Below are 22,637 nucleotides of genomic sequence, written 5' to 3'. Positions count from 1 at the left end.
AAACTCCATGCAGGTGTTGTCCTTGTACATGACCAGTATCTGTATTTTGCAAATCTGCAGTTTGCAGACCACAAAATGGATACGATTGTTTGCTTGAGGCCTATCTCACACGTTAGTGAATCACGGATAGCACATGGATCTATTGATTTAAGTGTGTTTATTCCCATAACCTTGTTTTTGCACTGACCATAGGACCAACTGACACATGCATTTGCCTATTGCTTTTTTCACAGATCCTTTACATAGAAAAACAGTAACATTTTGTAAAAAACACTTTTCTCCATCTGTTTGAGAAGCTATGCAAGGCAGCTACTTCCATAGGGGATCTAATTTCTATATATAACATTTTTATAGATCCTGTTCTGGCCTAGACTATTAGTCGCTCGTATAGGGACAGATGAGAGTCCTATCTCAGTGGCCCGTTATCTTCAAGATATTTGCCTCTTTGTGTCCTGCTGCCTATAAAGAAAACCAGTATAAGCTGTTTAATGTTCTGATACCATATTCCATCTTTCCTCCATGGGTTAATTTGGGAAATTTTGGAGCTTTTCTTAAGGGGCAGCTCACTTGGGGAGAGGGCTTGACATTACCTCATCTGTTTTGGACTTGGTCCATTTGTCCATGTGTTTTGGTCATACATTTGTATTTTAATTTCTAGGATTTTTTACCTGGAAACACCATTATATTTATTGTTTTATCTTTTTAATGTCCTTCCATTTTTACTCGGCCGTAAGATGGCAAAGTTGCATTTTTATTTACTCACTGTAGTCAGATATGTTATCACTAAACATTGAAAGAAATCGGTCATCTACTTCCTCCATGGATCTATATGCCAGGGTTAAAGAAGTTAGGAATATGGAGACCCTAATGACTATATTGAGCAACAAGTTGAATCGTTTGATGTTGCCTGGTCCATTTGGGATACTTACTGAATTCAAGAGGATTCTTAAAATATGGAATATTACAGGTGAAACTCGAAAAATTAGAATATCGTGCAAAGTTCATTTATTTCAGTAATGCAACTTAAAAGGTGAAACTAACATATGAGATAGACTCATTACATGCAAAGCGAGATATTTCAAGATTTTATTTGTTAGAATTTGGATGATTATGGCTTATAGCATATGAAACTCCAAAGTCACAATTTTGAGGTACCCTTTGCTCAGGGGGTATGGATACCGTATTTTTCGCCCTATAAGACGCACCTTCCCCTACCCCCCCCCCCCATCCGGTGAATATGCTGAGAGGGAGGAGGGGCTGGGGGCCGACATCTGTTTCTGTAATGGCAGCAGGGCCCGGTGCAGTCACTGTATTCTACTACAGCGGGCCCTGCTCTCTGTAGTATACTGTAATCATGTATAACCTGTGCGTATTGTTAAAGTATTCCAATCATCTCAAATCTAGCGCTGTACTACTTACTACTAACTTCTTGGCAGTCAGGAGGCCTACGAGGCCTACCTACGAGCTTAGTACTCTACGGAGTTAGTAGTAAGTAGTACAGCGCTGGATTTAAGATGATTGGAATACTTTAACAATACCCACAAGTTAGATATGATTACCCTATACTACAGAGAGCGTTGCCCGGTGTAGTAGAATACAGTGACTGCACCGGGCCCCGCTGCCATTACAGAAACAGATGCCGGCCCCCATTCACTACACAGGGTCACTGTTATGGGGGATCTGTGGATGACACATAAGATGCTATATATGTGCCATCCACAGATGCCCCCATAACAGTGCGATCCACAGATGCCTCCACAATGATCCCCATAACAGTGCCATCCACATATGCCTCCATAACAGTGCCATCTACCTATGCCCCCATAACAGTGCCATCCACAGATGCCCCCATAACAGTGCCATCCACAGATCCCCCATAATAGTGTCACCCACAGACTACCATTACTGTAGTTCAAAACCCACACCTTTTGGTAAAAAAAATAAAATTCTTCTTATTTTCCTCCTTAAAAACCCAGGTGCGTCTTATAGGGCAAAAATACGGTAATTAGCTGACTAGAGTGTGACACTTTGAGCCTAGAATATTGAACCTTTTCACAAAATTCCCATCAGCAGGGCATGATGGGATTTGTAGTTTTACAACAGGCGGAGAGCTGCAGTTTGCCCATCCCTGACCTAGTGGACCTGTTATACTGTAAAACCCATCTAATCTGATTGACAGAAAAATAAGTTATGGCTATTGGATTGAAAATTATGAAAAAAAATTTGCTTGGTCTAATCTTTAAAGGGGTTGTCCGTGAATTATTTAAAATTGCTGCCAGTAGCTTGTCCTACAATGTGAGCAGTACTGGTTGTCAGCCACCTGGTGGACATGTAAGTCCCAGAGCTTAATGTGTAGTGAGGTCCCATCCCCTCACCCCCTAGGCTGTTCTGCAGATTCAGTCAACCAGTCCTGCTCAAATTAAAGGACGGGTTGTTGGCGGATGTTTTAAATAATTCCCAGAGAACCTGTTTAAGCCCCAGAATAGAACCATCCTTGCAGGGTTAAGAAGATGTTTGGCAAGAAAACATTTCCTGCCTCAACTTTCTCCCCTTTTTATCAAATCACTAGATTAAAGAGGACATGTCACCACAAAGTCCAATGCAATCTGAAAGCATCATGTTATAGAAAAAGAGGAGCCAAACAGATTGATATAGTTTACACCAAGAGATTATCCGGCCAATCATTGGTCAGATGGCCAGTTACACACACAGATCTTTTGTTATACCAACCAACTATTGGTCTGATTGGACAGATATTGGTCAGATAATCTGTAGCTGTAATACAGGCCTAAAACCTGTAATTTCTACATTTATATCTTTGCTTTTTCTACTTCCTACGAACAGCTATTGGTACAGGAGGGAGATGTAGATAAGTGTAGATAAGTGATTGCTGCCAGTCGCTGATGACCCCTCCCTCCTGGACCGATAGCTGTTCACAGGAAGTGGAAAAAGCAAAGATATAAATGGATAAATTGCAGGTTTTAATGAATCTTTCCCTACACAACTATATATCAATCTGCTCAGCTCCTCCTGCTCTATAACTTGGTGCTCAGCATGATCGACCATTTTTCACAGGGATGTACAGCAACATTCATCTCCAGTCATTCAACACTGTAGCATTCACTAGATGCTCTGTGGTGTCACCCACTGGTAGCAGTGTATGTTATGAGACTAAGGGTGCATTGACACGACTGTATGTATTTTGTGATCCGCAAAATGAGGAAAAAATAGGGATCACATCCGTGTTGCATCCATTTTTTGTGGACCCGTTGTAACAATGCCTATTCTTGTGTACAAAACGGACAAGTATAGGACATGTTCTATCTTTTTTGCGAGACTGTCGAATGGACATACGGATACAGACAGCATACAAGTGTGCTGTCCGAATTTTTTGCGGCCCCATTAAAATGAATGGGTCTGTAAAAAATGCAGATTGGATGTGGACCAAAAATGCATTACCATTGGGAATCTACAAAATACTGCTCCGACTTCATAGTTAAATCTAGCAAGCATGTGACTTATTGGCAATAGATAAGAAAAAGCAGCATCGTTATACTCAATTTTAACTATATGTTAGCTGAGGTCCCTTAAAGTTGTTATCTGCAATTTTTTTTTTATGGTCCCCCCTTTATGTGATTAAGCACTTTGTCAGCTATAATTTTGAAAATATTCCACTCGGGCCAACCCTGTGCTCCTTGGTGTTATCACATTTGAAAATGTGTCACATGTATGTATCTAATGTGACAATAAACTAAAGTGCATTACAACTGAGGCAGTGAGTGCCGGACTGCTTTCTTCATTGCTGCACTGGATGCCTTCCCTAGATGCCAGCACTATGTTATTAACAGAGTGCCGACTGAACAATTCACAGTATTCTTTTATCAGATTGTGATATGTCATTGTGGGTACAGTATATACACTACGTGCAGAATTATTAGGCAAATTACTATTTTGACCACATCATCCTGTTGTCTTACTCCAAGCTGTATAGGCTCGAAAGCCTACTACCAATTAAGCATATTAGGTGATGTGCATTTCTGTAATGAGAAGGGGTGTGGTCTAATGACATCAACACCCTATATCAGGTGTGCATAATTATTAGGCAACTTTCTTTCCTTTGGCAAAATGGGTCAAAAGAAGGACTTGACAGGCTCAGAAAAGTCAAAAATAGTGAGATATCTTGCAGAGGGATGCAGCACTCTTAAAATTGCAAAGCTTCTGAAGCGTGATCATCGAACAATCAAGCGTTTCATTCAAAATAGTCAACAGGGTCGCAAGAAGCGTGTGGAAAAACCAAGGCGCAAAATAACTGCCCATGAACTGAGAAAAGTCAAGCGTGCAGCTGCCAAGATGCCACTTGCCACCAGTTTGGCCATATTTCAGAGCTGCAACATCACTGGAGTGCCCAAAAGCACAAGGTGTGCAATACTCAGAGACATGGCCAAGGTAAGAAAGGCTGAAAGACGACCACCACTGAACAAGACACACAAGCTAAAAAGTCAAGACTGGGCCAAGAAATATCTCAAGACTGATATCTCAAGGTTTTATGGACTGATGAAATGAGAGTGAGTCTTGATGGGCCAGATGGCTGGATTGGTAAAGGGCAGAGAGCTCCAGTCCGACTCAGACGCCAGCAAGGTGGAGGTGGAGTACTGGTTTGGGCTGGTATCATCAAAGATGTGCTTGTGGGGCCTTTTTGGGTTGAGGATGGAGTCAAGCTCAACTCCCAGTCCTACTGCCAGTTTCTGGAAGACACCTTCTTCAAGCAGTGGTACAGGAAGAAGTCTGCATCCTTCAAGAAAAACATGATTTTCATGCAGGACAATGCTCCATCACACGCGTCCAAGTACTCCACAGCGTGGCTGGCAAGAAAGGGTATAAAAGAAGAAAAACTAATGACATGGCCTCCTTGTTCACCTGATCTGAACCCCATTGAGAACCTGTGGTCCATCATCAAATGTGAGATTTACAAGGAGGGAAAACAGTACACCTCTCTGAACAGTGTCTGGGAGGCTGTGGTTGCTGCTGCACGTAATGTTGATGGTGAACAGATCAAAACACTGACAGAATCCATGGATGGCAGGCTTTTGAGTGTCCTTGCAAAGAAAGGTGGCTATATTGGTCACTGATTTGTTTTTGTTTTGTTTTTGAATGTCAGAAATGTATATTTGTGAATGTTGAGATGTTATATTGGTTTCACTGGTAAAAATAAATAATTGAAATGGGTATATATTTGTTTTTTGTTAAGTTGCCTAATAATTATGTACAGTAATAGTCACCTGCACACACAGATATCCCCCTAAAATAGCTAAAACTAAAAACAAACTAAAAACTACTTCTAAAAATATTCAGCTTTGATATTAATGAGTTTTTTGGGTTCATTGAGAACATGGTTGTTGTTCAATAATAAAATTAATCCTCAAAAATACAACTTGCCTAATAATTCTGCACTCCCTGTATATATATATATATGATAAATTTTAGAGTTTGTGCTTACAAATAAAAAATGGCTGAGTTATACTTACCAGTCAGAGTATAATGTTAGGGTTAGGAATTTTTGCAGACCCAAGGAAATACTCCATCACTTGTAATGTCATAAGCAGGATTACGTTCACAACATTCAATAGAGAATGGTGTAAGTAGCAAATTTCTAAAACACTTCATTTAAAAAATATGCCTGCATCCACCTGAAGTCATGACCACTAAGTTGGAGAGGTTCAGAAGACAACTGGGAGGAAGTGAGGGCATGTCAAAGCTTGCTAAGATCCTGAGCCTGATAAAATAACTGCTCCTACGCAGCTTCTGAAGATCACAGTAGCCTCATGCCTTTCTGTAAGTGTGATCCCACCCCCTCCTTATCTGTTCTGTGAGGTCCACAGCTGGAAAACATAATGGGAAGTAAGGGAACGGATGTCACAGTAGTACATACTGGCAGAAGGTAGACACCCCCTGCTTCTGAGTGAAATTCATCTAGCTGTGCAGCTGAAACAGGGAATAATATGACGGAAAATAAATTAGGGAAGCCCAAACATAACTGTTCCTTCACAGTTGTGATTGTACAACGAAGCATAGTGATTATGCAAACTTATTTGGAAAACTCAAGTAAACCTTAAAGCTTCAAGGACACTGTAGAGCTGTATGCAAGAGACTGTGTAGTGGCACACAAATTTCTGTGTGACCCCGTACTACAGGGCCACATAATAATCAAGTGCCTGTATTGTCGATATTCTCACCTAAAAGCAGAGTTTTTAAGGTAGAATGCCTTTGCAATGTGAACTCCACAATTTATTTTTGTCTCATTTCTATGTAAACACCTTGCACATCCATAAAAATGGAGCTATAATGTCTCCATGTGCTTGGGGCTTAGAATATCAGAAACTCAACTCATTCACAATGTCAGGTCAGAGATTCCACACAATATATTTGATGGCTGGTTACCAGGACAGTGGGTACAGGCATTTTAACCATTCTTTTAATATGAAGGACTGCTTTGGTATAAGAGGAAAGCAATAACTGAACTAACCTTTACGAAGTACCGTTAGGGTTTTCTTTATGTTCCACTGTTGTGATCAATTCAAGGTCAAGATGTTGTGGGGATTCGCTCTGGTAGTTAGGATTAGCGGGTGCAGCAAAGAGGCAAAGTACAAGTTCTTGGTTCAAAACATCTGTGTTTATTCACAAGTGAAAGCAAAACAAAAACGCAAGTTACTTGGTGATCGTTCACGCACATGAAAAGTTCATATATAAAACAGTCACCTTTTCTCTTGGGTGTTACCTCACACCCTGTTGGAAGTTCTGCCTTGTCAAGTCCACAGGCAGGCGTTAGGCGGCCTGTTCGCCCTCACAGGCATCTGAGCCCTCCAGCCCGGCTCAAGCGCAGATCCCAACCCAGCCCTCAGATCCCAGCACACAGACCTCCTGAGCTCCACTGTCAGACGGAGGTAATCCTCTCCACCTGGCAGTGCTGGTAGTTTTTTATGCTTGGCAAAACCCGGCCTGGAACATGGGGAGTAGTCACCCACACAGCACTTTTACTACTCCCAGTAAGAGCCGGTCCCGGATCATCTATTATAGTCATACTAAGTATCAAGGTGTCAAACAACAACTGCTGCTGACACATAAAAACCATCTCTTACTCCGAGGCCAGGAATCTCGGTGATACGTACCTATCATCCACGATGATTCCTTGTACCTTCTTACAATGTATATCGTTTTCCTCACAATCTGCTCCATGAAGAAGGCAAAATTTTAACTGCCATTAAGAGCTTCACAGTATGCACAAATAGCAGCAGTGCGAGGACCTGTTCTCAGTGCACTGAAGATAAAGGCAGATCTGACACCTAATACTGAACATAGTCCTCTTGCACTAGTTAGGACGTGCAATGTTTTCTCGATCTCTCCTGGCCCACCCCACCGTGAGGCTTCTGTGATCCTGTTCTCTGGTGAAGCTGAGCATCGGATCCTAGAACCAGCTGGATCTGAAGCCGACACTCCAGTTTTTGATCTTGAAGCTTTTGATTAGAACTAATGAGCTTGTTTAATTCAAAATGGGAGCCCTGTGATAAAAGAAATAGGTTTGATTCCACTGGATTAGAGAAGAGAATTATCTGGTGTAGTGATGATACTTAACCCCAATTCATGGCATTAACGCTTTTTCTCTATTAACCTCTTCCTTGCCAGAATAAAGACACTAACTCGAAGAACAGATTGGTGCTTTTTGTAGCAAATGGCTTATTGGTCATAATCAGTTATTTAAATATTATAAGTAGCGTCTGCATAATTGTAATTATATACTCTTGAATCATTTTCACCAGAAATTTGTGTGTGTGTATATGTATGTATACAGTTACAAGAAAAAGTATGTGAACCCTTAGGAATTATATGGATTTCTGCACAAATTGGTCATAAAATGTGATCTGATCTTCATCTAAGTCACAACAATAGACAATCACAGTCTGCTTAAACCTACTTTTTCCACCTCCACTGTGAATGTTTACATTGTGTGTTCAATAAAAACATGGTAACATTTAATTCTTTGTGTATTAGTAGTTTAAGCAGACTGTGATTGTCTATTGTTGTGACTTAGATGAAGATTAGATTAGAGTTGTTGCGTTACCAAATTTTTGATTCGGTTTCGATATCATGAAAAAGTATTGTGATACTCGATACCATTCGATACCACGCGAAAAAATAAACCAAAAAATCCACGTGCATTCCGCATTTTAAAAAATGGCGAATTGCGCAGTTTTTATTTATTTTTTCTGTTCCGGCATTCACCACATAGATTTTTTTTAAATATTTTAAGTTTGGACTTTTCTGACGTGGCGATATGTAATATGTTTATTATTTATATATTTTATATGTGAAATTGGGAAAAGGGGGTGATTTATACCCCCTTACACAGCTGGGGCTCCGATCAGAAGCTGCCACTGCACCACCAATGATGGGGAGGGGAGAGGACCCTGTGGCCACTGCCACCAATGATTTTTATACTGGGGGGTTGAGAGGGGCCGGCGCACTGTGTCACCAATGATTTTAATGGGATGGGCGGTTGAGGGGGGGCACACTGCTCCACCAATGATAATGACCCCTAATACAGGAGGCGAGTACTGGCAGCATATCAGCGGCTGTTAACCACCCCAGGTGCCACACCTGAGGGGTTAACTGCCGCCGATCACAGCTCCCTGTCAGGGGCAGGGTGTCGGCAATGCGATTCTGCTGCCGACACCCACCCCCTGTATTATGTGTTAAAGACTGACTGACTACTTTTCCTGGGTCCAGACTAAGTATCAGGCTACACAGAGCGGCGCCCAGAGATGTCCCAGCACTCACCATTGTTCCTGGGTGCCGCTCCATTTGCCCGCTGTGCCCCATTACTGTCTCCTCTCCTGCTCTATATGCTAATTACTATCGGAGCGATGGGGAGGAGACATCAGCTTCACTAGTGGGCGTTCCTTCTCCCTGGCTGTAGCGCTGTCCAATAGCAGCACAGGGAGAAGGAACACCGATAGTAATCAGCATATGGAGCAGGAGAGTAGACAGTAATGGGGCACTGCGGATGAACGGAGCGGCACCCAGGAATAATGGTGAGTGCTGGGACATCGCTGGGCGCCGCTCTGTGTGGGAATAGTCCTATCATTGGTGGCGCAGTGCGCCCGCCCCTCTCTTCTCATTGGTGGCGCAGTGCGCCTGCCCCTCTCTTTTCATTGGTGGCGCAGTGCGCCCACCCCTCCTCCGCCCCTCTCTTCTCATTGGTGGCAACAAAAGCACTGGGGGAGGGAGGACAGCTTCCTTTTCCCCGTGCTGCTGAGAGAACATGAGCGCGCCGACAGCAGTGCGCTCATGTTCAGAGATACTAGACTGTGCAGAAGCGCAGCCCAGTATCGAAAAAACGGAAATCCCGGTATCGTATCAATACCGTGACAGAATTATCGATTGGGTATCGAAATTTTGATACCCGCAACAACCCTAGATTAGATCACATTTTATGACCAATTTGTGCAGAAATCCATATAATTCCTAAGGGTTCACATACTTTTTCTTGCAACTGTGTGTATATATACACTCACCTAAAGAATTATTAGGAACACCTGTTCTATTTCTTATTAATGCGATTATCTAGTCAACCAATCACATGGCAGTTGCTTCAATCAGTTGCTTCAATGCATGTAGGGTTGTGGACCTGGTCAAGACAATCTCCTGAACTCCAAACTAAATGTCAGAATGGGAAAGAAAGGTGGGCAGCAGAAGACCCCACCGGGTACCACTCATCTCCACTACAAATAGGAAAAAGAGGCTACAATTTGCACGAGCTCACCAAATTTGGACTGTTGAAGACTGGAAAAATGTTGCCTGGTCTGATGAGTCTCGATTTTTGTTGAGACATTCAAATGGTAGAGTCCGAATTTGGCGTGAACAGAATGAGAACATGTATCCATCATGCCTTGTTACCACTGTGCAGGCTGGTGGTGGTGGTGTAATGGTGTGGGGGATGTTTTCTGGGCACACTTTAGGCCCTTTAGTGCCAATTGGCCATCGTTTAAATGCCACGGGCTACCTGAGCATTGTTTCTGACCATGTCCATCCCTTCATGACCACCATGTACCCATCCTCTGATGGCTACTTCCAGCAGGATAATGCACCATGTCACAAAGCTCGAATCATTTCAAATTGGTTTCTTGAACATGACAAGGAGTTCACTGTACTAAAATGGCCCCCACAGTCATCAGATATCAACCCAATAGAGTATCTTTGGGATGTGGTGGAACGGGAGCTTCGTGCCCTGGATGTGAATCCCTCAAATCTCCATCAACTGCAAGATGCTATCCTATCAATATGGGCACGTAGAATTAAGGCAGTTCTGAAGGCAAAAGGGGGTCCAACACCGTATTAATATGGTGTTCCTAATATATCTTTAGGTGAGAGTGTGTGTGTGTATATTATATATATATATATATATATATATATATAATTTTTATTTTATTTTTGCAGAAAGGTGTTAACGCTAGGGACAGCAAAATGTAGGACTTTAATTATAAATGTACTTCATAATTTTAAGGTGCTGATGTAAATGAAATTAGACCCATAGCTTTCCTCTGTGTTGACATTGTCCATGTTTTTTTTATAGTGGAGTCCTCCAGCCCCGGGATCCTCCCTCAGGACAACTCTCTAGAAAGGTCTTTCTTCATTCGGATGAAGTCAACTCTGACTAAGAGAGGGGTGCATATTAAATCCTCGGGGTACAAGGTAAGTTAGAGAATTTGGTTGCATAATAAGGTCATAGCAACTGTGAGCTTTCTGTTAATACATAGGACTATGGGGGGAATTTATCATTCATCCTACATCAGTTTACTGGTGTAAAAAAAAGTCACATACCCTGTGTTTACATAGTAACATAGTACATAAGGCTCAAAAAAGACATTTGTCCATCCAGTTCGGCCTGTCATCCTGCAAGTTGATCCAGAGGAAGGCAAAAAAAAAAAAAAACTGTGAGGTAGAAGCCAAATTTCCCCACTTTAGGGGATTAAAAAATTCCAGGCAATCAGAATAACTCCCTTGATCAACAACCCCTCTCTAGTAGCTGTAGCCTGTAATATTATTATACTCCAGAAAGAATCCTCTTCTATGTTTGTGTACTTTTTAAGAGCCACCAAGTCTAAATCTAGGTGTAAATGGCGTTTGCATGTCACCCTCACCACTTTATGAGAAATGGGTGAGGTGGGACCTGTGGCCCCAGCACATTTATCTTTCCACTAGTTTTTTGGGCGTAAAAGAAGACTGAAATCTACGGCAGCTCCGAGCTGCCATACATTGTAGTCTAGGCTCATGGACTGCAAGAGGTAGCGGCAACGCTCACAAGTTGGCAGGCTTCCAGCTGGGCAGGGTGACCACTTACCCCCAAATGGAGGACACCATACCTGGGACAGAGGTAATTACAGAGAGGAGATATAGGAGGAGAAGACCACAACTCCCAGCAGGTTCAGGTCGTTATTATCGGATATCAGAGGACATTTCAGAGAGGACTAAGGATATAAGAGTAGAGGACTGCAACTGCCAACATGTCTAGTGTGTTATTATGGAATATCAGACTACATTTCAGGGAGGGTGTATTAGAGGTGGGAACCTCAGCTCCCAGCATGTCTACACCATTATGAGATGTCAGAGAATATTTCAGGAAGGGAGTATAAGAGGAGAGGACTACAACTTCCAGCATGTCCACGCCACATTAAGGGATAAGAGACGATATTTCAGTGAAGGTTTAGAAAAGAGGATTACAATTCTCATCATAACTAGGCTGTTATTATAGGATATCAGAGGACAATTCAGAGAGGGAGTATAAAAGGAGAGGACTACAACGTCCAAGTTTTCACATGCTTCTCACTTTTCCACTGCTGAACTCCACCCCCATCTGTACTGATCACATGATGGTGACATCATCACAGGTCTTTCGTGACCACTTCTCCACTCCTCTGCTGATCTCTGCCCCTCCTGTACTGATCACATGATGGTGATAGCATCAGGTCCTTCGATACCACTTCTCTTCTGCTGAGCTTTGGTCCTCCTGCACTGATGACATGATGGGGACATCATCACAGGTCCTTCACTACCACCTCTCCTCTCCTCTGCAGAGCTATGCCCCCTCCTGTACTGATCATATAATGGTGACATCATCACAGGTCCTTCACTACCACTTCTCTCCTCTGCTAAGCTTTGACCCTCCTGCACTGATCACATGACTTATTGTCATTACAGGTCCTTCAGCTCTTGCACTGTAGTAGATACAGAGTTGGTCCTGGTCATTAGTTACTGCTGCTTTGTCTTTGCAGAGCGGTAGAGTGGCATGTGCCATTGGGTACCAAATTTTCAATATACCCCTGCCACTGTCCCTTTTCCATTTCGAGTACATATGTGTGTTTAAGTAGATTCCATCTTTTTCCATTATACTGTCTCCTAAATTATAAAGCAGGCTATAACTATCGCAAGATTAAGGATTTCCTCTTTTCTGTCACATGTAATCCTGTAGTTCCCGGAATGTGATTTTTTTTTCTTATAGGGAGAGTGAAGGGGAAAGCTAAAAAAATATCTCAGCCTTTGTCCCACACACCCCTTTCTCTGCCCTGCTCTCTCTGTCCTACCTTTTCTTTGCTTTTCAACTTCAAGGGCTTTATATTGCTTCCAAATTTTGTCTGGGAGAGAATTCCCCCCCAGGCTGCCAACAATCTAAAGGTGTCTTTGAAGAGCATCAGTGTAAAAAATCATGATGGTTCCTCTCTCCTGAGGCGGAAGAGGATAAAAAAAAAAAAAAGAGCACAGTCATACTTGTTTGTATGTGGGAGAAACCTGGCATCAACGCTGCAGGAACATAAACTGGGCATCCTGCTGGCTTTGCTAGAAAGTGATTAAATGACAGGCAGTTATAGCCACTGTGTGTTATTAGTAACATAGTAACATAGTATATAAGGCCGATAAAAGACATCTGTCCATCCAGTTCGGCCTGTTATCCTGCAATTTGATCCAGTGGAAGGCAAAAAAAAACTGTGAGGTAGAAGCCAATTTTCCCCACTTTAGGGGAATAAAAAATTCCTTCCTGACTCCAATCAGGCAATCTGAATAACTCCCTTGGATCAACGATCTCTCTCTAGTAGCTATAGCCTGTAATATTATTACACTCCAGAAATACATCCAGGCCCCTCTTGAACTCTTTTAGTGAACTCACCATCACCACCTCCTCAGGTAGAGAGTTCCATAATCTAACTGCTCTTACCGTAAAGAATCCTCTTCTATGTTTGTGTACAAACCTTCTTTCCTCCAGATGAAGAAGATGTCCCCTTGTCACAGTCCTGGGGATATATAGATGATGGGAGAGATCTCTGTACTGACCCCTGATATATTTATACAGTTATTCGATCTCCCCTCAGTCGACCTCCCTCTCACTTTTTTCTAAAGTGAATAACCCTAATTTTGATAATCTTTCAGTGTACAGTAGTCCCCCATTCCAGTTATTCTTCCAGTTGCCTCCTCTGAACCCTCTCCAGCTCTGCCTTGTTCACAGGAGCCCAGAACTGTACACAGTCCTCCATGTGTGGTCTGATTAGTGATTTGTAAAATGGTAGGACTATGTTCTCATCTCGGGCATCTATGCCCCTTTTGATGCAACCCATTATCTTATTGGCCTTGGCAGCAGCTGCCTGACACTGGTTTCTACTGCTTAGTTTGCTGTTCACTAAAATTTCTAGGTCCTTTTCTATGTTAGTGTTACCCAGTGTTTTACCATTTAGTATGTACAGGTAACTTGCATTATTCCTTCCCATGTGCATAACCTTACATTTGCCACTGTTGATATTGATATTTTACTGTGCAAGCCTTCTTACAAGATGATCAATAATATTATTAAGAGAATAGGGCCCAATACTGACCCCTGAGGTACTCCACTAGTGACAGTGACCTAATCTGAGTGTGTACCATTAATAACCACCCTCTGTTTTCTATCATTCAGACAGTTACTTACCCACATACAGACATTTTCTTCCAGTTTAAGCATTCTCATGTTATATACTAACCTTTCATGCAGTACAGTGTCAAATGCTTTGGAGAAGTATAGATACACGACATCCATGGATTCGCCGCTGTCAAGTCTAGAACTTACCTCCTCATAGAAACTGATTAAATTAGTTTGACATGACCAATCCCTCATGCTGATATGGCACTATTTGCTTATTTTCATTGAGGTACTTCATGATAGGATATCTTATAAAACCTTCAAACAGTTTACCCACGACAGATGTTAAACTTACCGGCCTATAGTTTACCGGCTCTGTATTTGGGCCTTTTTTGAATATTGGCATCACATTTGCTATTCACCAATCCTGTAGGAACACTCCCTGTCAGTATAGAGTCCTATGACATTACTTAATTCTCTTAGGATACGGTGGTGTTTGACATCTGGTCCTGGTGATTTGTCTATTTTAATATATTTTGTTTTATATAACGTATATAAAATTTTATTGGAAATTCAAGCAATTACATTCATTATAACCAATTACATTATTATTTTCTTCTTCTCCCTAATATCCCTTAGTCCCCTAAATCCCCCCAAACAACCCTCCCATTTGCAGTGTGTCTCCCATCCTCTGCGACAACAAGACAGAGGTGATAATGAGGGAATAGAGGCAGGAAAACCCTAAAACTTCCATTCTCCCCAGATTCTAGTCCATTTAGCCTCAGTATCTCTTTGCTTATGTAAGATATTTTCGTATCTTTTAATCATATCGACAAGATTTAACCATGTATTCATACTTGGAGCATTTCGCGAGAACCAAGACCGTGCTATCAGGAGTCTCGTCAAGAACATTATTTTAATCAGAATGGTTCTTTTATATTTATGACATCCCACCTTGTAGAGATCACTCAATGGCCAACATTCCACCGTAGATGGAATCACAACTTTCAATTTATGTGTAATACATTTATGGATTGCAACCCAATAATGTTTCTATTCTACACAAGACCAAAACATATGCAAATAGTCCGCCTCGGGTGCATCACACCATGGACAGTTGGGAGTGTTCCTTAGACCACATCTATTGAGCCATACAGGTGTAATATAAATTCTGTGTAAGATATTAATTTGGACCAAAACGTGATTAAAATTATAAGTAAATAATTTTAAATTTGCAAATATATTATCCCAGTCTTTGAGATGGCTCGTTGGACAATCAATTTGCCAAGCCTTCTGTCCCGAAGAACATATATCACCAAACCGTGTTTTAAGTAGAACTTTATAGAGTTGAGAAATCTTAACCTTTTGCCCTAAATTCCCTATCAAATCATTCAAATGTGTAGAAGTGTCTATTTCAAACCTATCTTTTTTTTAACACTCAAAAGTGCAGATCTTAACTGAAAATACGTAAACCAAGATAAATTCCATACATTTTCTCTTTGTACTAACTCTGTAAATGAAAATATATCCCCATTCCCCACTACCTATGCCACATAAAAAATAAAAAAAATTGAAAATCTGAGGATATTGTCTAACCCTAGAAGCAAGAGGCTCCCAAGAGGCTCCGAATAAATATCAAATAAAAGCGGGGAGAGTGGGCATCCCTGACAGGGTGCCTCTGCTCATAGAGCTACTTCTTGTAAGAACCCCATTTATATTAAGTCCTTTGGTAGGAGAGCTATACAAAAGCTTGATCATATTAATAAACCTAGTGCCAAATCCCATCTTCTGTAACACTCTCCAAAGGAATCTCCACTCCACCCTGTCAAAGGCCTTTGAGGCATCTAGAGACAGGATGGACAGTAAGACCCCCCCAGGAGCCGGTGAAGATTATAATGAGTCCCTTTATTAGTAATAAAGCCGTTTTGGTTGGGTGTATAATTGATATTATAACCTTAGAAAGACTTGTATCAAGGATCCTTGAGAGAAGCTTAACATCAGTATTAAGAAGAGAAATAGGTCTATAAGACTCCAAATCAAGAGGATCCTTACCCTTCTTCAATATAACTGTGATCACAGCTTGTGTCATTGATTCTGGAAGGGCACCCTCCTCTATTGAATCAGAGAATACCCTCAATAAACAGGGTAGGGTAACCTCCCTATACTTGCGATAAAATTCATATGGGAGTCCATCCGATCCAGGAGAAAAGTTTCCTGAACAGGCCTTGATTGCATCCTCCATCTCTTGAAGACAGAGATCCATCTTAAGAGATTCTCTTTGATTATCTGTAAGAGCTGGAAGAGAAATGGAGTCCAAATATGAATCAATCGCATCATCTGAGAGCGCATTTTCTGATTTATATAACGGTAGAAGCCAAAATTCCTTCCCGACTCCAATCAGGCAATCAGGATAACTCCCTGGATCAACGACCTGTCTCTAGTAGCTATATCCTGTAATATTATTACACTCCAGAAATACATCCAGGCCCCTCTTGAATTCCTTTATTGTACTCACCATCACCACCTCCTCAGGCAGAGAGTTTGATAGTCTCACTGCTCTTACCGTAAAGAATCCTTTTTTATGTTTGTGTACAAACCTTCTTTCCTCCAGACGCAGAGGATGTCCTCTCGTCACAGTCACAGTCCTGGGGATAAATAGATGAAGAGATCTCTGTACTGACCCCTGATATATTTATACATATTAATTAGATCTCCCCTTTTTCTAAAGTGAATAACCCTAATTTTGATCATCTTTCAGGGTACTCTAGTTGCCCCATTCCAGTTATTGCCTTAGTTGCCCTCCTCTGGACCCTCTCCAGCTCTGCTATGTCTGCCTTGTTTACAGGAGCCCAGAACTGTACACAGTACTCCCTGTGTGTTCTGGACAATCCGATTCGGAAAAATATTTTTGTCCTCTAAAGAAAAGCCTCTGTCGGGCCTTATCCAGAAGAAAGTCAGAAAAAGCCTGACTTGTCTTCTGCATAATTTCCCTGTTTTGCTCCTGGTGAAATTATCCATTCCGGCAACAGCTGCTTCCTCCAATTCCTTCTCCTTTATAGCATAACATTTTCTCAGATTAGAAATATTACTAATAAAAAAAAACCTCATAAAGGCTTTAAATGGTGGGACTTCACATAGTGGGACTTCATTGATCCATAATTCCTATGCCCAAAAGGAAATATTCAATTTTTTTATCAGTTCATGATTATCCATTATTGATAACCAATGGGGGTTCAATCTAAAGGGGGTTTCACATTATAATTGTTATCAACCATACATAGCTCCAACGAAAAAAGTACATGGTCTAATAAAGACGAACCCTCATGTTTCATCCATTTAATACAGCTCACATAGCCTTTATTTATCAGTGCCAGATCTATTCTGGACATAGAGTTTCCAGATTTAATAACACAGGAATAGGCTCCTGGCAAAAACGAGCCAGCGGGGACCCTTGAACAGGGGTGCAAATATTACCTCCCATCGATATCCTATCAATCTCTGGATTAATAACACAATTAAAATCCCCGTTCACTATAGACGGACAGTCTGGCGACTGATCCATAAAATCCATCAAACAATTAAGTAAATGAATAGAAAAAGGAGGAGGAATATAGTTAAAGGCCAGAATACATAATTTCCCGTCGAGCTTTCCATAAAGAAAAACATATCTCCCCTGCTTATCAATAGAGGATGCCAAACATAAAAAATCGTATCTGTTTGTGAATTAATACTGTCACTCCTAGAATAACTAGTAAAAGTGGAGTGATAGACCTGTGCAGCCCAACCCCCACCAAGTCGAGGGATCTTGCCTTGAGTAAAATGAGTCTCCACCAAACTTACATTCACAGGTAAGTGTCTCTGAAGCAAATCGGAAACAGTCTGCCTTTTTATCTTATCACCAAGGCCCCAAACATTCCAGGTTAATATTCTAATCATCATCAATCAACCCGTGAGATGGTCAAATATAAAATGACTCAGGTTTCCTAACTCCCCACCCCCAAAGGGAGACGGATCGCAATCCACCCCCCTCCCACACTTATTGATCCGCCACATTCCTGTAACAGATCTCTAAACTAAGACCTCTCTCCGTCCTCCTACCACCCACGCCAGAGGCCACTCATATATTATTCCAATCAAGCCAGTCCACCACAAGATATGGTGTGTCAAAAAAGAAGTTGTCACTGTGCATAATTATCCACAGTTTAGCCGGGTAGACAAATGAGTATTTCCATATTTTATTTCTGGAGACGTTTCTTCACTTTCATATAGCTACGTCTCTTATCTTGAATATCCTTAGAAAAATCTGTTCCCATTATATACAATAGGGGGGCACTCTCTTGCTCTTCTCAAAATCATGTCCCTATCTCGCGAAACCAATATCTTAGCAAGGAGTGTCCGTGGCTGCCTTCCAGGAATTGGTTCACCCCATGTGACCCGGTGTGCTCTTTCCACAAAAAATAATGGAGAGAAACATTAGTCTCCGATCTCAAAGTGGGGGTTTCAGTTTTGAGAATTTTAACCTCCTTTTCTAATATTACAACAGTTTTTTCTATGGTCGTGACTCTGTCCCTTATCTTTATAACATCATCCCTTATCAGGGCCACATCAGATTGAATTACTCCGAGCTGCATTGAGATGTCTTGTATTAAGTCCCCGTTTTTTTTTACTACCATAAGGATTTCATTTAGTGGGGATGGTGCATTGTTCACCAAATCATTTGCTTCCTCACATACCTCCAGTACTGCTCCTTCCTCACCAAGACCAGCGGATTTTTTAGTAATCAATTCATATGTTCCTTTTTGTCCTGCCCTGGTGGTTACACTTGGGGGCTTTCAAAATTGTTACATTTTGGCAGATTCTAGCGGTTTTTGCCCTGTTTTTGAGGATGAATGTTCCGCTGATGGTTTATTTTGCTGAGGAGCCATTTATTTTTGTTTTGTTTTGATTTTAATTTTATATATATATATATATATATATATTTAGTGTATATATATTTTTTCCCCTTCGTTTCCCCCCTCTCTTTTTTACTCCTTTCCTTATTAGTTCTCTCATTTCTTTTTCTCCCTCTCCACACTCTTTTTTTTCTTCCCCTTCTCCCCTTCCTCTTTATTTATAATTTATATTTTCTTTTGCTTGTTTCCCTTGAAGAACTTCTTTGTTTCTTCACCTTTTATTTTAAATCCTTTATTTCTCTCTCTTTCTTCCCTTATCCTCCTTTTCTCTGCTCTTTACTTCATACTTTACTGGATTTACTTCTCTTCTTTATTTTATCATTCTCAGCCTCTCCCTCCTGCTAAGACTGAACTATCTCCAGATGAAAGACAGTCTTATTTCACTAGAGAGAGTGGACTAGTAGGGAGGTAAATGCCAAAGACCAATTATAATCATTCATCCACCACAATCCACAGTGTAGCCAGTCTTAGATTTCAGAATACATAAGAAAAAACATGGAGAGGCAAGATTGAGACAGGAAATTTAGGATGGTATTATGAAGAACAAGGAACAAGGAGGCGGAGGAGTTAATCACAAAAAGGGGGGTCGATGGTTAAACATAGAGGGAAAGGAGAGAAAACGATGCAGCAGCATTCACAGGGAGCAAGGGAGATTTAAAGTTTAATCCTGGATCCCGCGACCAGCCAGGACAAGAGATTAACAATGCGATGCAGGAGCGAAGCAGGCACAGGCAAAAACATCCAAGGCGACAATAAGGTGGTGAAAGGCTGAAAGTTGTAAGCAAACCAAAAGTGATAATGTTGAAAATATTCCTACCGAGCCAGTGCGGGTTGTAACCAGGCTAAAATCATGTGGCGAATGTACGGTACGTGATCTAGAGAGTGCCTGCAATGTCATTACTCTGGGGAGCTCAGCTCTGGCCCAGTAGGAATATTTTCAACATTATCACTGGTAAAGTGCTTAATCAAAATAGAGACAATCCCTTTAACCTTTCACACATTTGGACATTACTGTACGTCCAAATTGCAAGTGACTTACTGCATTTTTACATACAGTGACGTCCAAACTGCTTACCGGGGCTGTGACACTATAAAGTGTCACGGCCCCAGAGTTTCCGCTCTCCCTGAGAGCAGAGACACCAGGGAAGCCGGCAAGGGACCAATCAGAGTGGTGCCTTGCTGGCAAGCGCTCCGATTGGCTAGTCTCTGCAGACTAACCAATCAGAGTGCTTCAGTGACAAAATGCCGGTTTCAGGCTGTGATCTCCACGCTGGAGATCACAGCCTGAAATTAGGCATGACCCCCTGTGTGCCGCCAGTGCCCCAGGTAATCTAATGACCCCCACTGTGCCCCTAATCATGCCCCTATATTGTGCTATTGCCCCCTGATTGTGCCATTGCCCCCCATGATGCCCCCATGCAGTGAGTGTAATGGCAGCAGCTCCGTTCCTGAGCTGCTGCCATCAGCAGAGAGTGTTAGCTGTAACTTACAGCTAACACCCTGCTGCAACGGCCGAAAATTGGTGCTGGCACCGATCTCGTGCCGTTTAACCCCATAGATGCCGCGGTCAGTAGCCGCCCGCAGCATCCATAGGGTTGAGAGGAAGCAACTGTATATTGAAAATAAAAGTACATTTTTCATTTTTACAGCCATGTGTCTCTAAATTCTATGAAGCGCTTGTTGGGTCAAAGCATTCACTTCACCCCTAGATTTATTCCTTGAGGAGTGTAGTTTCCAAAATGGGGTGACTTTTTGGGGGTTTTCTTTCTAGGGGTACCTCAGGGTCTCTTCAAATGTGTCATGGCACCTGAAAACTATTTCAGCAAAATCGGCCCTCCATTAACAATATGGCGCTCCTCCCCCTCTGCACCCTGCCGTGTGCCCATAAAGCAGTTTACAACCACATATGGGTTTCTGTAAACTGCAGAATGAGGGTAATACATATTGCGGTTTCTTTGGCAGTTAAATCTTGCTGTGTTACAGCAAAATTGGATTTAAATGGAAAATCTGAACAAGAAAATGAAATTTGAAAATTTCCCCTCCAATTTGCTTTAATTCTTGTGGAAAACCTAAAGGGTTAATAAAATTTGTAACATAAGTTTTGAATAACTTGAGGGGTGTAGTTTCTAAAATGGGGTCATTTATGGGTGGTTTCTACTATGAAAGTCCCACAAAGTGACTCCATAACTGAACTGGTCTTCAAAAAAGTGGGTTTTGGAAATTTTCTTAAAAATCTTAAATTTTCTTATAAACTTCTCAGCCTTCTAACTTCCTAAAAAAAATTAAATGACATTTAGAAAATGATACCAACATAAAGTAGACATATGGGGAATGTAAAGTAGTAACTATTTTATGATGTATCACTATCTGCCTTAGGCCTCATCCACACGACCGTTGTGTGCATCCGTGGCCGTTGTGCCGTTTTCAGTTTTTTTTCGCTGACACTTTCAATGGGTCTGTGGAAAATCGAAAAATGCACCGTTTTGCATCTGAGACCGTGATCCGTGTATCCTGTCCGTCAAAAAAATATGACCTGTCCTATTTTTTGGACGGACAACGGTTCACGGACCCATTCAAGTCAATGGGTCCATGAAAGAACACGGATGCACACAAGATTGGTGTCCGTGATCCGTGGCTGTAGGTTACTTTCATACAGACAGATCTGAAGATCCGTCTGCATAAAAGCTTTTTCAGAGCTGAGTGCCACCAATGTTATTAATGCAATAGAGGGAGGGAGGGGGGATCGGGGGAGGCCGCACACTGCCACTAATGTTATTAATGCAATAGAGGGAGGGAGGGGGGCCGGGGAGGCCGCACACTGCCACCAATGTTATTAATGCAATAGAGGGAAGGAGGGGGGGCCAGGGGAGGCCGCACACTGCCACCAATGTTATTAAAGCAATAGAGGGGGGGGGTCTGCCCCCTGCTGCCTGGCAGCCCCTGATCTCTTACAGGGGGCTATGATACGCACAATTAACCCCTTCGGGTTCGGCACCTGAGGGGTTAATTGTGCTGATCACGGCCCCCTGTAAGAGATCGGGTGCTGCCAGGCAGCAGGGGGCAGTCATGTACACAGTTTGTAGTATATTCTAACTAGAAGCTTCCCCATCATCGTGGGAACGCCTCTGTGTTAGAATATACTGTCGGATATGAGTTTTCACGATGTAACTCATATCCGACAGTATATTCTAACACAGAGGCGTTCCCATGGTGATGGGGACGCTTGAAGTTAAAATATACCATCGGATTGGAGAAAACTCTGATCCGATGGTATAAAAGAGACTCCAGACTTTACATTGAAAGTCAATGGTGGACGGATCCGTTTGCAATTGCACCATATTGTGTCAACGTCAAACGGATCCGTCCCCATTGACTTGCATTGTAATTCAGGACAGATCCGTTTGGCTCCGCACGGCCAGGCGGACACCAAAACGACTTTTTTTTCCATGTCCGTGGATCCTCCAAAAATCAAGGAAGACACACGGACGAAAAAACGGTCACGGATCACGGACCTACGGACCCCGTTTTTGCGGACCGTAAAAAAAAACGGTCGTGTGCATGAGGCCTTAAAAGCAGAGAAATTCTAGTTTTGAAAATAGCTTAATATTTCTATATGTTCAGAAAATTTGGGATTTTTTAATGCATAAAGGTAAAACGCATCAACTCAAATTCACCACTAACATGAAGTATAATGTGTCACGAGAAAACAATCTCAGAATGACTTGGATAAGGCCCCCTGCACACGA

At 41.9% G+C, this 22,637-nt stretch overlaps 1 protein-coding gene across 1 annotated transcript in view; it reads left to right on the top strand.

The window, feature by feature from the left end:
• Positions 1-22,637, top strand: part of NPAS3 (neuronal PAS domain protein 3) — a 600,688-nt gene that overhangs the window by 487,861 nt on the left and 90,190 nt on the right. Inside the window, exon 7 of the mRNA XM_044272150.1 lies at positions 10,628-10,746. Coding sequence (XP_044128085.1) covers positions 10,628-10,746 — 119 coding nt within the window. The remainder of the gene's footprint in view (positions 1-10,627; positions 10,747-22,637) is intronic.

Source organism: Bufo gargarizans, chromosome 11 (genome assembly GCF_014858855.1).
Source record: "Bufo gargarizans isolate SCDJY-AF-19 chromosome 11, ASM1485885v1, whole genome shotgun sequence".
NCBI lineage: Eukaryota > Metazoa > Chordata > Amphibia > Anura > Bufonidae > Bufo > Bufo gargarizans.
This window is presented reverse-complemented; position numbering and strand designations above follow the sequence as displayed.